Source organism: Pogona vitticeps, chromosome 2 (assembly GCF_051106095.1).
Source record: "Pogona vitticeps strain Pit_001003342236 chromosome 2, PviZW2.1, whole genome shotgun sequence".
In the NCBI taxonomy this organism is placed as follows: Eukaryota; Metazoa; Chordata; class Lepidosauria; order Squamata; family Agamidae; genus Pogona; species Pogona vitticeps.
In genome coordinates this window covers 137516434-137532397 of record NC_135784.1, presented here as the reverse complement: position 1 = coordinate 137532397, position 15964 = coordinate 137516434, and the positions used below count along the sequence as shown (strand labels likewise).

Sequence of the window (15964 nt, the reverse complement as noted above, 5' to 3'; positions counted from 1 at the left end):
AATGGGAGTAAAATGCTCTCTCTCGCTTTCTCATACTTGTGCACTCACGCAGTCTGTACATTCAAATTTCAAGAGTCAAGAAAAAGATTGCATGAAATGAAAAAGGTGTTGGGAACAAATAGCACTATAAATACTTCGGTTTCATTTCCGATGGGGATGCACCTAAAGAAGAATTAGGGAATATGAAAAGGCTGGGTTTGGAAAAAAGCTCTGAAAGGGGAGCGAGCATCACGCATTTGTTAGGGAAGGCAGGTCCAGGCACAAGAGAAAGAACGACAGGGGTCACTCAAGCGAGTGGATGATCTGGGGACAGAGGGTGGCAGAGCAAAATGGATTTCCTGCAGAAGGGGGCATCTAAAATTCCAGATCTATTCTCCCTGAAGTCCATCCATCTTTCCCCATCCTTCTGTGTTATTAAAAGAAAATAAGTCTTACCAGTCAACAGGGTTATGGGCATGTTGAAGGAGATAGGGCGATTTCTCATGAACCAGACGGTTAGTGTAGAGAGCACTGCTGGAATAGCTGCCCTTCCCTCCTGTGGCCATGGCTAAGGCAGTTCTCAGATAAACAGTTCTGCAACAAGAAACAAGAAACTATTTAGCCTGGCTCGTTGCCATTGTTCCTTCTCACTGCCTGGCCTCTTGCAAGACCCAGCAGTACCCAGGAGAGGCCAGGACCTGGGTAGACCCAAAGCTCTACTGTCAGCAAACATTCCAAGCTTATTATATTAATGAAGCAACAGCTCCTGGATGGACAGGAATAAAACAGAAGTCTTGGGCTAACCTTGGGAGCTGACCAAGCTATACCATACATATCAGTTTTGAGGCACACAGAAACTCCCTGTGCAGACTAATGGAAGCAGATTTTGCCGTTTTGCATGAGCTAAGTCACAGATATGAGAAGAGCCTCTTTCTTATTCTAATTGTTTACGGCTTCAAAACCCTGAGATTCACACACTAGAAGACTCACACATTTCTAGAGATACTTATGTCACACAAAAAATAAGAAGGAAAAAAGCAGGAAAGGTTTTCAACCATTAATGATAACTTCAGTGATATAGACTTCATACGACATAAGAAACAATGGCTTGAATTGCTGAAATCTGACTTGTTGTTATGTGTAAAGTCACCTTTGGGGAAAAATATGTTAACCAGCCATTCAAAGTTTGTCATAGACTTAAGAATTCTGGCTTGTTTGAATCATGGCTTTTGTGCAATGATGGCTCATTACCTGATCAGGGGGGCTACTTCGTCATGCTATGGTGAGACAAAGCAACCCAAGACACCTACCCATCACTAGCTGCTGATATATCTTGACAGCTAAGCCTGTAACTATGGCTTGTTTCCCTGCCCATTCTGAAAAAGGAGCATGAAAGATGAAAAGCAGAAAAGATGAAAATATGCCATGGTCCATTTTGTTGCCTGTCATGCAATTTATGGCATATGCAGCAAATCATGGTTGATGCAAACCATGCATCATCATGAGGCAAACGCACAAGTCATAGCTTATTTCCTACTGTGAATTTACTGTCTGGAATACCATGCCCAAAAGACGCTTGCTAGCTACTTGTATGGCTCTGCATTTAGAAGGCTGATCAAAGTCTTGCTTTTTAGCCAGATTATACTATGGTTCTTTATTGCAATATTTTTCCAGTTTGTACTGTTTTATTTTCCTTGTTTTTATTTTATTTTGCATATATTTTGCCCTATTTTACTGTAAGCTGCTTCGGGTGCCCTTTTAGATAAGGTTTAGATACAAAGAATAAATTGAAAATAAATACATAACATGGTATTATCTTATCAGAACTACAAGTTAATTCAAGAACCAATTTGAAATGTTATCATGAGTGACAAATTAATTAGGAAAATATATAAATACCTTCTAAATTGGAAAATGGAGGATGAACAGGTCAAAGAAACAATGATTCAATGGACAAAAAAATTTGGGTACAATATTGACTTAGAAAAATGGCAAGGGCTGTGGTCTAGAAACTATAAGATGACAATGGCAACATCTTATAAAGAGAATCTATATAAAATGTTTTATAAATGGCATTTACCTTCTGATAGATTAGCTAAGATGTACTCTAACAGGTCAAGTAAATGTTGGAAATGTCATAAAAAAACTGGAACCTATTATCACCTCTGGTGGACTTGTGATAAAGCAAAAAAATTTTGGTACAAAATACATACATGGCTTGTTAAAATAATCAAAAAACATGTAGATTTTAGGCCAGAGCTCTTTCTGTTAGGTATAATACCAGAAAGTGTTGATAGACAAAATGTATATTTAATACTGCATATTCTAACAGCGGCAAGGATTATTTATGCACAGTACTGGAAAAATGAAGGAACACCTACGGATCAAGAAATAATTAAAAAGATATTGGACTGCGCCGAAATGGACAGACTAACACTGAAAATCAAAGGAAAAGAAGATACAAAATATTATCAAACATGGGACTTATTCTATCAATGGTTAGAAGGATATTGTATAGATTAGGAGTGTAATGTGTGTAGTAGTTGTTTTACAAATGATTATAAGCTGTACCCTGGTGACACAATGTTAAACCAATATGGATGGATATATATAAAATTTAAAAAAGGTTTTTTTTAAAAAAAGAAATGTTATCATGAAGATAATGCATGCAGCCTTCAATCACACCTCTTCCCCCCTATGCACATATTTACACTCCTCCATCTATTCTGTCATTCTCAAATACAGTTCCTATACTCCACAGCTACTTCCTTAGTTCTTTCATTCCTTCCACTAACCCTATTTTTAAGAATAGGTCGTTATTTTATAATGAATCACAATTTCTGGCATTTATCTTTCAGCACAATATACCACATGATCACACCGAACAATTTCTTGATCAACAGTTATTGTACTTTATCATTAATTATCTTGAAGTTACAGAGGAAGCCTAAGAATAAGGAGGCTTTTGAGGTCAACTAATTCCCCAACGAACTGAAGACATTAGAATATATCTAGATAAGAGCACCAAACTGACTGCTCTTTTAAGACTGTAAAATGCTTTTGAATTTATGCAGGTGCTAGCTACTTGTAACCACAATTTCACTGAATGAAAAAAGAGTTCTCCTTGTTTCAGATTATTTATGGCTTTAAGTGCAGCAAAACAAAAACCACCTTGCAGACCCAGATGTTGCTTCTTTTTCAAACTGTGATCACCTCGACTGTTTCTGCCATCGCAACAAACTGTACAGCAGAGCTGTGGATTTTCAAAATGGGGTTGGCTCCACCCACATTCCAGAATATGACTTGTGTTGACCAATCAGAACCCACATCTCTTGTAGCAAATGGAACAAGCATTGTATCTAAAAAGATTCCAGTACAGCTCCTGGGGGGGGGGGGAGCAAACTTTGTAATATTGTCTATCTAACACATATATTTAGGTACATATGCCAATATATTGCATTATACTTCATGCCAAGGGTCTGTAGTCCAAGCAGGAAGGGCTTGCAGCTCTTATGGGAAAGCTGGCACCAAGAGTGGGTATGGTTCCTGATATCCCAGACCACGAATATCACTAATACCTCACAGTATGTCTTTACTATGCATCACATATTTGCAATGCAGACCTTCAACATGTATACCTAAAAAGATATTTTATGCATATGATAAACATTACTGTATGCAGGAAACAAGGAATAGTGTCATGAGTTTGGAAAATGAACACAAACATTTTCCTCTGTATTTATTATTATTATTATTATTATTATTATTATTATTATTATTATTATTATTATTATTATTATTATTATTATTATTATTATTATTATTATTATTATTACTTAAAAACTCCAGGCACAGTCAAAATTTAAAAAAAAATTGACTGGTATTATATAACAGATACATGTTTTAACCAAAAACCTATCTGTTAAATATCAACATAGTATGTATGCTGTTCCTAATACCCTGTTTCCCTGAAAATAAGATCAAACCTGAAAATAAGCCCTAGTATGATTTTTCAGGATGCTCATAATATAAACCCCACCCCAAAAATAAGCCCCAGTTAAGTGAAACCCCGCCCTCCACCATTGTGCAGCAACCAGAAGATGACATGGCTGTAAAATAAAACATCCACTGAAAAAAAAGGCCCAGTGCGGGGTTTGTTTGTTTGTTTGTTTGTTTTTGGAGCAAAAATTAATATAAGCCTCTGTCTTACTTTTGGGGAAACACGGTACAGTACTGCCGGTTTTTGTGGCTCTGATGGTGTGATTTCTGAGATCTGCAACTGCTTATTTTGTTGTTGTTGCTGCTGCTACTACTATTGAAAGCAGCATATTGTTTATTTTAATATTTTAAGTAGTTTCCAGAGAAAGAGCCATCTTAGTCTATTGAATAAAAAGCAACAAGTTCTTTATGACGTATGTCTTGAGCCCATAGAATGGAAAGAGGTCAAAAACCTAAAATAAATACGTATTTCAGGATTCATTAGGGAGCAGCCAATATTTCCCCGAACATCTACCAGACTGCAGAGGCACGCATAAAAGCGGAGTTAAAGAGAAGAAAGTTGCTGTCAGCCGTACAGACAGAAAAGTTCAAGAGCTGCTACTTTACTATGTAACACACTCCTTCATCGTGCTAATAAGCCTAACGCCGATTGTGCCCGGGGAGGGGCAGGCTGCCCACGGTGAGAGAGAGAGAGAGAGAGAGAGAGAGAGAGAGAGAGCTATCAGGGCCTCGAGTTCGGATTTCCCCATCCACCCCTCCCCGCAGCAAAATTCCCTCTTTGCTTTCCGCGCTTCCCGCAAGCGGGCCTTCCCTTCCCTTCCTCAGCCCCGCACATTCGTCGGAGGGCAGCAGTGTCTGTCTGGAGGAGGCTGCCTTGAACCCACAATCTCCAGAGTGGCCGCGTTAGGGAACAGCTGCAGGGGAATCCCAGCAAACCCAGTTCGGGCAGCACCAGTTCCTGCTAGAAGCTAAGCAACGAAAGAAAGGGCAGGGCTTTTATGAGTGTATTTATTCAGATGGCCGGTTCAAGGATGACTGGCAATGACAGCAAAACAAGGAGCTCCAGGAAATCGGAAACGACCAGCGTCATGCCGCTTGCTGGGCGACGAAACCGGATTGCCTCCTCTCTTTCCTCCGCCCCGCCCCCAGCCTTGTTGGCCCCATGTAAACAGCCGCCCCACGGGGCGCGCCTGGCTCCCTAAGTCTCTCCTAAGGGGCTCTGAAGGGATGGCCGTGAAGCGCAGTCCCGGCCCCCTCCCCCGCGCGCGGCGGCTCGGTACCTGCGAGCCCAGGAGGTTCGGCTCGGCCCAGGCCGGCGGCCCAGGAGGCGGCGGCCGGCTCGGCCCAGGAGCGCGGCGCGGGCGGCCAGCATCGGCGTCACCGAGAGGCCCGCAAGGCGTCGCGGCCACCAGAGGCGGCGCTCGCCGTCACCCCTTCGGCGAGGAAGGCCAGGCCGCCGCCGAGCACCAGTGGGGGAAGCCTCCTTCTCTTACCCTCGCCGCGCCTCCAGGGAGGGAGGGAGGGAGGGATGGGCGGCCTTTTTCCGCGCCGAGGGGAGTGACTCTGGTCTGGTGGAGCTCGGCGGAGGGAGAAGAGGGGCGCGAGTCCCGATCCCTCTTCGGAGGAGTCCGCACCAAGGCTACTACCAGGGCTCCGTCAGACGACCGGGTCACCCTGAAAAAAGCGAGTGAAGGACGCGCTCCCTGGAGCAAAGTGTTGCGCGAGGATACGGCTGGCCTCTTTCTCAGAACTCTGGCCTGCTTGGAGCAGAATTTCGCTCCTTTGCCCCGGAGCTGAGAGGGAGGCTCGATCGATTTCTGCAAAAGACGGGGAGCCTCTGTATTTCTTTGCGAAGGAAAATATTACTTGGAGGGGTTGTGTGAAGGGTACTGCAGAGAGCAAGATTCGCAATGTGATTTAGTGAATAGGGTGGCGGGCCTGGAGTGGATCTGATAAAACGTCCTCTTAACTACCGCCTAGAAAGTTCTGTTAGGGTCGCTTTAAGTCTGTTCCGACGTGAGGACACAAAACACACACACCGAAGAGAGTAGACGGATACATGTTTGTTTTGTTTCTGTCCATGGAGTTTTCTTGGCAAAGATACTGGAGTGGCTTGACACTGCCTGCTCCAGGTGGATTGCGTTTAGTCGGAACTCTCCACTATGACCTGTCCGTCTTGGGTGTCTCTGCACGGCATAGCCCATAGTTTCTCTGAATTACTCAAGCCCCTTTGCCACGACAAGGCAGCAATCCATGAATAAATTTATTTTTTTATTTTATTTATATCCCACTCTAGGCGGCTAACAGCATAAAATAACACAATAAATATATATGAAAACAATTTTTGCAGAATAGAAAACATTTCAACAAGATGGGAGTAAACAACGGGGGGGGGGAGAGAAGAAGGGCATCAGGAATTGACTGGAGGGAAAGCCTGCCGAAACATCCATGTTTTTAGTTGATTTTTAAAGATACCCAGCGAGGGAGCCACACGAATCTCAGGAGGTAGTTTGTTCCAGAGGCGAGGAGCCACCGCCGAGAAGGCCCGATTTCTTGTGTTTTCCTTCCGGGCCTCCCTTGGCGTTAGGCTCCTCAGTATCACCTTTTGGCTTGCGCGAGTGACACGGGTAGATCTTGGTGGGAGAAGGCGTTCCGCCAGGTATTGAGCCCCTAAACCGTTTAGGGCTTTGTATGTAAGCATCAACACTTTGAAGTCGATGCGGAACCGGATGGGCAGCCAGTGCAATGCGGCCAGAGTGGGTGAGATATGTTGGTATTTTTTTCACTCCACTAAGTAATCTGGCCGCCGCATTCTGCACCACCTGGAGTTTCCACAACAGCCTCAAAGGCAGCCCCACGTAGAGCCCATTACAGTGGTCTAATCTTGAGATTACGAGCGCGTGCACCAAGGTAGTGAGCGCCCCAACATCGAGATAGGACCGCAGCTGGGCTATCTGCCTAAGATGAAAAAAGGCAGTGCGGACCACCGACGCCACCTGAGTTTCCACAGTGAGCGCCGGGTCCAGATGGATCCCCAAGCTGCGGACCCCATCCTTGGCGGGCAGAGTCACCCCCCCAAAAGAGAGGGAGTTTCCCAGGCCCCCAGCTGTGGGGGCGCCCACCTTCAGTACTTCCGTCTTGTCGGGGTTCAGCCTCAGCCCGTTCTCCTGCATCCACTGAAGTACGGTCCCCAGGCAGCACTGAAGGGACAGAACGGCATCTCCTGCGGTTGGAGAAAAGGAGATGTAGAGCTGAGTGTAATCAGCGTACTGATGACACAAGGCTCCACACCCCCTGATGAGCCCACCCAGCGGCCTCATATAGATGTTGAACAGCATTGGGGAGATAATCAACCCCTCTGGAACCACAATTGAGACTCCACGGGGCCAAAACACTCTCCCCAAGCTGCACTCTCTGGGGACACTCCTCCAAGAAGGAACGGAGCCAGGCCAGTGCCAGGCCACCAATTCCCAGCTCAGAGAGCCTCCCCAGGAGGATACCGTGGTCAATGGTATCAAAGGCCGCTGAGATGTCGAGGAGGACCAGCAGAGACACTTTGCCCCTGCCAGCTTCCCTCAATAGGTCATCACACAGGGCGACCAATGCCATTTCTGTACCATGGCACGGCCTGAAGCCCGACTGAAATGGATGCAGGACATCTGTTTCATCCAAGTGCACCTGAAGCTGGTCAGCCACCACCCTCTCGACCACCTTGCTTAAGAAAGAAACATTGGCGACGAGCCTGTAGTTGCCAATTTTGTCCGGCACCAAACTGGGTTTCTTCCTAATGGGCCTAATGAGTGTCTCCTTTAGGGCAGATGGAAACCTGCCCTCAAGGAGAGACCCATTAATTATTATAGTGGCCCATTCCGTTGTTGTAGGCCTGGCTGCTTTGATTAGCCAGGCCGGGCAAGGGTCAAGGGAGGAGGTGGTGGCACGACAGCGATCAAGCGCCCTGGCCACAGAATCAGGCATAACAGGCTGAAAGGAGTCAAAAGTTACTGGGCAAGACGGAGCACTGGACATCTCAGCTCGACTCACTGTATTCAAAAAAGGAGAGAGGTCCTGGCGGATGGCCTCCACTTTCGATTTTTAAAATGCTGCAAATTGATCTGGTGAAAAACTAGGGGGAGGCCCATCATTCAGACCAATTCCGGATAGGTCGCGCACTATACAGAATAGTTCCCCTACTGGTTGGATGCTTCGCTTATCTGGTTAGCGAAGTATGCTCGACTGGCAGCCTTTACCTTAGCCAGGTAAAGGTTAGTAGCAACCTTGACAGCTATCCAATTATAATCCAAGTCAAGTGTGTGGCCGCCCACGTGGGTGGGGCCGTTGACATGATTTGGTATCTGTTTCTTTCATATTGTGTTTATGACTGTGGCCAAAGAAAGGTTGAGAATGGCTTCTTTAGAGATCCCATCAGCCCCCTCACCCTAGGGAATAAGACGAAATTGTGGGAGCTGTCGTCTGAAACATCTGGAGGGTCAAAATTTCCCCACCCTGGCCTGCCAGCAGGGTCATGGATTAACATGATGTTTGACTGGAGAAAAAAAATCCCAAGGAGGTAGCCATGGTCATGTGATACAGCAGAAACAATGAAGAGTCTTGTGGCATCTTTAAGATGAGCAGGTTTATAATTCATGTAAATTTGGGGGGTCATGGCCAGATCCTTCAGGTGTAATATTCAAGCTATCCAATATTGGTAATATTCAGCTCCTGGTAATGGAGGTGGGACAAAATGAATTGAGTTGCAGGAGATGACAACTGTATGGTAAACACTGGTCTTACAACCAGCTTCTTGAAAGTTTATGGCCACTGTTATTGATCTAGTTGCCCTCTTCAGCATCTCTCTTAATTCCGCCACACCCCTAACCAGAGCCAGTGTTTGTATAAGCCTGTTGTGGCTTTGATATTGTGCTCCATGCGTATGAGGAAGTGAACCAAGACCATGAAATGGCAGCCTTAAAGCTGTTACAAGACTTTCTTACTGGAAGAAATGGGAAGCTGAGAGTGAACCTGAACTCATGAGCACCCTCGCTGGATCCTGACCATTCCTTTAAGCAACAGTCTCTTCCTGGAAGTCCGAGAATGGCTGGGGTAGGCAGCGTGCCCAGCTGATCGGCGATTCCAAAATGGCCTCGCTTACCGAGGCGGCGAAAATGGCAGCCCTATGGAGGATCTTCGCTGAACTGTGAGGTTTTGCCCCCTAGGAACGAATTAAACAGGGTTTAATTCGTTCCTATGGGGTTTTTTGTTCCGTTCAGCGATGTTTCCGTATAGCGACGTTAATCCTGGAATGGATTAACGTTGCTATGCGGGGCACCACTGTACAGTATTTAAATTTGTCTCCCACACTGTTTTAGGTCCTCTGCCTTTTCTGCATTCTTTCTCAATAATACTTTTATATATTAGCGAGGTTAGTCCTCTCTTTTTATTTTTATCTTTTTCGATACAATATTGTTCAAATTCAGTTAATGTTCTTAGAGAGCCAAGTTTTTGTTGTAAGTGAATAGTGAATCTTATTTGTTTTATATGTAGCCAATTGGTTTTTATTTGCTTTGTTTTCTCTTCTGTTTGCCTGATGGTGATTGGTAGAAAGCACTATAGGCAAGTCTTCACTTATCAGCGTATCTCTCATCATTTGCCAGCCCTGCATGATGTACAGCTCCTTGCTGCTGGAATCCTTCCCACTTGATGGAGACGTTTTTATCACTGCTGGAGTAAAATAACACACTGTTGGTTATCATTCTTTCCTGTTGCTTTCAGAAGAAAATTCTGCAAAACCTACAGTTTTATTCTCTTCAGGCTCACTCTGCAACCACTTTAATATTCAATTAACAGCGCAGCAATGTATGCCTTTAAGCAATTGCATGGATATACTGTACATTTACCTCGGCCCCCTTCTAGCTTATGGTAAAGATGAGAGATTGATTGACTTCTTCCTGTGTCTTGATGATTTTGATTGTAGATTTCATATTTTGGAGGGGTAGAAGATACCCACAGAAGTAAATACAGTATGTCAGTTTTCAGTGAGATGATGGAAGTCACAGTAAGTTGCTTCTGAGGCAGCTGATGGGGGGAGGAGGGAAAGACTGCCTGTAGGAGGTAAACATGCTTGTTTTTCTTACGCATACACTTTTGGGAATGGAAAGAGTAGGAGATAAAATGACGCTAGTCGTAATTAACAGCTTTCTATCCTCTGCAAAACAGTAGCCATCATCAACAACAAAACAATGTATTCTATTCCCTAAAAATGCAAAAGGAATGTAAGCAGATTTCAAGGAGATGTAAACTGGGTTGCTGATCCAGCAGCTGGCCCACAGGTAAGAAAACAAAGCTTTGGAAAAAATCAAAACACATAAGAACATAAGAGCCCAGCTGGATCAGGCCAAGGGCCCACCTAGTCCAGCTTCCTGTATTTCACAGTGGCCCCACCAGAGACCTCTGGGATTACACAAGACAACTAGAGACCTGTCTCCTGATCCCCCTCCCCTGCATCTGGCATTTGGAGGTCCCTTCCTTTCAAGCCTGTAGATCATATCTCCCCATCATGGCTTGTAACCTGTGATGGACTTTTCCTCCAGGAATCTGTCCAATCCCCTTTCAAAGGCATCAAGGCCAGATGCCGTCACCACCTCCTGTGGCAAGGAGTTCCACACATTTTCCCATTTTCTTGTAGAAGCAGTATTATTTGTTTGTTTGTTTGTTCCATTTTTATCCCGCCTAAGTACCTCTACTTAGAAATCCTAAGAACTATGTAGGAGTCCAGCTTTTTAAAAAATAGTTATTTTAAAATAGGTTGGTCTGCCCTGCACTTTCCCTTTCAGGCATCTATACCTGCCGTGCATATTGCAAGTACTGTACAGTAAATAATTCTTTAATCTTAGGCTGGGGAATATATGGTCCTCCCAGATGTTGCTGGACGGCTGCTCCCATCAGCCATGGTTAGCATAGCCATAGTATGGGGTGGTGGGCGTTTCATTTTAACGACATTCAGAGGACCACAAGTCTCCCTGTTCCTGCTTCAGTCTTTGGAACCTACAATAAAAGTGGCAAATAACACAGCTGTATGTATGGCTATTCTAAACAAACCTCCTAGGATAATATGCATAGGTTACTGTCCTAAGTATAAACCAGAGGAACCTAAGTAAACCATGGGTCTCTGTCAAATCTTTTTTTCAAGTCTGCTATGCAGGGCTGTTGTATGAATTGTTGTATGAATTGCTGAGATTATGCCTTTAAAGCAGTGGTCCCCAACCTTGGGCCTCCAGATGTTCTTGGACTACAACTCCCAGAAACGCTCACCACCACCTTTGCTGGCCAGGATTTCTGGGAGTTGAAGTCCAAGAACATCTGGAGGCCCAAGGTTGGGGACCACTGCTTTAAAGGACTCTGAACACCTGACAACACTTCCTTGTATGCATGTTTAGTCAAGTGTGCCCCATTGCATTGAGGATACTTGCAATATGCACGGCAGGTATAGATGCGTGAAGGGGAAAGTGTGGGCCAGACCAACCTATTTTAAAATAACTATTTTTTAAAAAGCTGGACTCCTACATAGTTCTTAGGATAAGTGTGCCAGCTTAAGATCTTACATGTCCAGTTTTTGGCTGCTTCAGTGTTCCCATTATCCTCTGCTGAGGTTGCTAGCTTTTAATAAACATTATTTTATCCTATAGTTGTAGAAGAGGTAGCCATGTTAATCTGCGCAACCATTATAGATAAAATAAAAGAACAAATAAAGAAAACAAAAACATGGTGGCACCTTAAAGACTAACTGTTCTATTCTAATGTGAACTTTTCTGGACAATTCTACTTCCTCAGACATTTATTTATTCTTTTATCCTTTCATTTATATTTAGGCAAACTTTTGGTATGTTTTTCCATTTTCTATATATTTTTTGAATGTAACTTCTGGAGACCCATTTGCCTACTTTTTTTAAAGCCACCTGGCATAGATGGATTAACACATTAAAATAATTAACTTATACGAGGCTGTAGTCAGAGAAGGGACGTAACAGTTAAGACATCTGGAAAAGTCCATGGACAGCCAGGCCCTTTCAGTCTTTTATACCCATGAAGAGGGCATTGCTGATGGATCCAAATTCTGCAACATTTTAGATGCTTCAGAGAAGGAATACAGTCAGAAAACAGCTCATCCTAGCTCTACATATTCTTCACACCTAAGAAACAAACAAAACCAACAAAAATGGCTGGAGATGAGTTGTCAAGTTAATCAGCATCCATTTCCCCAGACTTGTGCGTTGGCATCTTAATGATCCGATTTATGCTTCCTGATGCCTGGGAGTGAGAATTTAGCTTGCGTTTGCTGATAAATGGGCAAAAGGAGAGCTATTTAAAATAGTCTGATGTACTATATCCAGACGAATAGGCTTTTGTTTTATTTGTCTCTTGCCAAGCTGTTATTGATTGAAATATTCCAGAGGGATAGCACTTGTCAAATAACATTGGTGATAAAAGCCTTCAGAAAGAGACATCAGAATGTCACAAAGCCCCATAGAAAAGAAAAATCATTCACCCTGAAACAGACAGCCTGAACAAAGTGTTCCCCCACCCATCCTTGCTTTCTCCTTTGACTTGATTAATACTCATTCAGCTGTAAAATTTAGATTGCATCATTGTCTTCTTGTCTCTACTTATGAATGGAATCAGATGTGCTCTGAGGATTGTGTCTGACTTTCTTTCCGCAGCTCCTTTCGATTTGGGAGATCTCGTCAGCCATTCTCAACCTTTTATCGGCCATGGCCATAAACACAATATGAAGGAAATATAGGTCAAATCAGGATTGTATAAGTCACAGATGAACCTTATAAAATGGTATGTGAAGAACTGTTTTCTGTGGCCCCCTTCAATTGTGCCAGGGCCCCCTAGGGAGCCATATAGCCCCCATTGAAAATGGCTGATTGAGATCATCTCCCTCCCTTACCACTGCCACTCCCATAAAATGATACCTTTTCTCCCTTCTCTCATATATATATGGAAAGCATAACCACAGAAATATCCCTGATGGCGGGGGGGGGGGGACTAGGAGTGGGAGTGATCAACCCACTATCTTTGTTTTTAAGTTTGGAGTGAGGAGCTCTGAGGTGCAGACCCACACTTTACTATAGTTTTTGATAGTGATTTTCAGTTATAGGAATGGTGCCTCAATAGGACCCATGATAGATATTAAAGTGTTCTGCCGTTCAAGAAAATTTGAGGACACATATGGTACTAGTACTGCAAGAACAGTTTCTGTTCCACGCCCCCTGAGCCTTTATGGTCTGATTAAAATGGTTGTTTAAAAGGCTTGCATGTATAGCTTGTAAGTCCCATGGCAGGGGCTAATGCAGGTGCTTGGTCTGGTGATGGGTGAGATGGTCTGAGGTGTAGCTGGGGGGGGGGGGGTTGATGCCTCCTAGCCGCACTGCAGAACCTAAATGACCCCATAAAGTCCCAGGCCTTGTGCTTGTCACTCCCTGGTTAAAGTATGGGTATGGTCCTCCTGTTTGATGGTTTCCATGCTACGAATTAAGTCTGGAATTGCCAATGTCTTGCATTCACCATTTATGGAAAAGTCAGATAACACCGTTGCCAAGTTACTGTTCCAGAATTTGCTGCGTTTTACAGGCCGGGAGAAAGATTTGCAATAAATGTTGCTGCTACATTGTGGGCCGATCCAAAGTGAACCTCTAAAATGCCGTGGTGACATTTATGGGATGTTGTTGGAAATGGTAGGAAGATGAATAGCTGACCTCTGGCCAAGCACCTGTTGACTGTCCTGTAATGTCTGCTCCTGTTGTGGAAGTCTTTCATCATAGGTTTCTTCCAGTTTTATTTCTTTTTTTCTTTCAATATCCACGAAATTCTATTTTACACGAAAGAATGAAAATGAAAAATAATTTTTTGGGTTGTTGTGGGCTGTCAAGTCACCTCCAATGTATGGTGACCCTATGAACACCCTAAAACTCAACCCCGGGGACAAACTCATCAGCTTTGACGTAGTATCCCTATTCACCAAGGTACCAATAAAGGACACTCTGACACTCATCCAGCAGATCTTTCCAGGAGACATCAAGGCCCTTTTCCAACACTGCCTAACAACCAGCTATTTTCAGTGGGATAACGAGATCTATGAACAGACAGATGGAGTGGCCATGGGGAGCCCCCTCAGCCTGGTTATAGCAAACTCCTACATGGAACATTTTGAAAAACAGGCCCTGGCTTCGGCACCCTTCACACCCACAGTCTGGTTCCGATACATGGATGACACCTTCGCAATTTGGAACCACGGTGAAGAAAAACTGGAAGAATTTCTAAACCATCTTAACAACATCCACCCGAATATTCAATTCACCATGGAAAAAGAAACAGAGGGCTCTGGTGATCACCCATGTCATTCATACCATTCATATTCATGAGCTGATTTGCATGAGCCTATGAGAGGACTGGAGAGGCAGAGTCACCAGCTACATGAGGTTTGGCAGGAGAAGGAGGAGTCAGATAGGGCTGGTTAGTCAGAGAAAGAGGGAACAGATACTGAGAGAAATAAAACTGTTAAGAAAATAGTTAGAAAAGGTGGCAATGATATAGCAAGAGAAAAGAAGTATGTACTGAGAGAACTGTTGATGATTTGCTTGTGTATAATGTTTATCTAAGAAACTTCTGTTATTATTCAATCTGCTTCATGTCAATAAATAAGTTCTCTTTGTGTTCACAAGACAAGTGTTCTAACAAACATCATTTATATTGTGGATTGAGGTAATCCACTGGTGGCAGCGAGAGGAAAACGTGACGTGAGCCTTTGTGAGGGAAGGACAAGCAGGGGCCACAAGGGTGAACACTATAAGGGCCAACTCCCTTTCTTAGATGTCACGGTCGTACACAAAACTAACCTCCTATTGGGACACAAGGTCTACAGAAAACCCACCCACACAGACCAGTACCTACACAAAAACTTCAACCACCACGCACAGCAAAAAAGAGGCATAATCAAAACACTGTGAAGGTCAATTTCTCAGCACCGAACTCAACCATCTGAATTGGGCGCTATAGGCAAATCAAAAGAGCCATCAAACAAAGAAAACAACACCAAACTGAAAAGGAAAAACAGTCACCCACAAATAAAGTATTTCTGCCATACATCAAAGGGGTCACGGACTGGATGCGGAAACTTTTGAAAAAACACAATCTACAAACAGTATTCAAGCCCACCACAAAAATACAACAAATGTTACAGTCAGCAAAGGATAAAAGGGACCCCTTCACCACTGGAGGAGTATACTGGATACCTTGCAGTTTTGGCCAGGTATATAATGGAACCACAAAACGCAGCATCCACACCAGAATCAAAGAATATGAGAGACACTGCAGACTAAAATAACCGGAAAAATCGGCAGTAGCTAAACATGCCCTAAAACAAGCTGGACACAAAATTCTATTTCAAAATACTGAAGTACTGGACAACACCAGCAATCATTATGTTAGACTGCACGGGAAGCCATTGAAATCCACAAACACCAGCAGAGCTTCAGAAAAAAAGAAGAAAGTTTAAAACTCAACAAAGCCTGGCTCCCAGCACTGAAAAATACAGCCTGCAAAAGGTAAACAAATTCTACCCAGCCACAAGGACTGGTGATCACTGTACATAAAAGACCAGCTAACAACACCCATCAATCACAGTGACAGATACTCTCTCCTCCTTATCACAACAATATACCCACAACAAAAAACATGCTGATCACCATAATCACCCAATCTCCTGAACAGGACAAAAGGTGACACACAGCTATAAATACTCAACTATCCAAGCAAACTGCACCAGAGTACAGAATTCTGACTCCTGTCCTCTGAAGATGCCGGCCACAGAGACTGGCAAAACGTTAGGAAGAAAAACCTTAAGAACATGGCCAAACAATCCGGAAAACCCACAACAACCAATTAACAGCTGGTTCATAACTAATTCCCTCCACCTGACCTCCAG

The 15964-nt window shown here is 43.8% G+C and overlaps 1 protein-coding gene across 3 annotated transcripts in view; it reads right to left on the bottom strand.

Annotated features, from left to right (window-relative positions):
• Positions 1-5455, bottom strand: part of SPATA20 (spermatogenesis associated 20) — a 51721-nt gene extending 46266 nt beyond the window's left edge. The window contains exons 1-2 of one of the 3 annotated variants that reach the window (XR_013541009.1): positions 5259-5455; positions 436-573 (exon numbers count right to left, since the gene is read on the bottom strand). Coding sequence is in view for 2 of the 3 variants with exons in the window: in XM_072990620.2 (XP_072846721.2) it covers positions 436-573; positions 5259-5350 (230 nt within the window). In the remaining variant the exon portion in view is untranslated. The remainder of the gene's footprint in view (positions 1-435; positions 574-5258) is intronic. The other 2 variants (XM_072990620.2, XM_072990621.2) reach the window with 2 other exon arrangements.
• Between the last annotated feature and the right edge of the window lie 10509 nt (positions 5456-15964).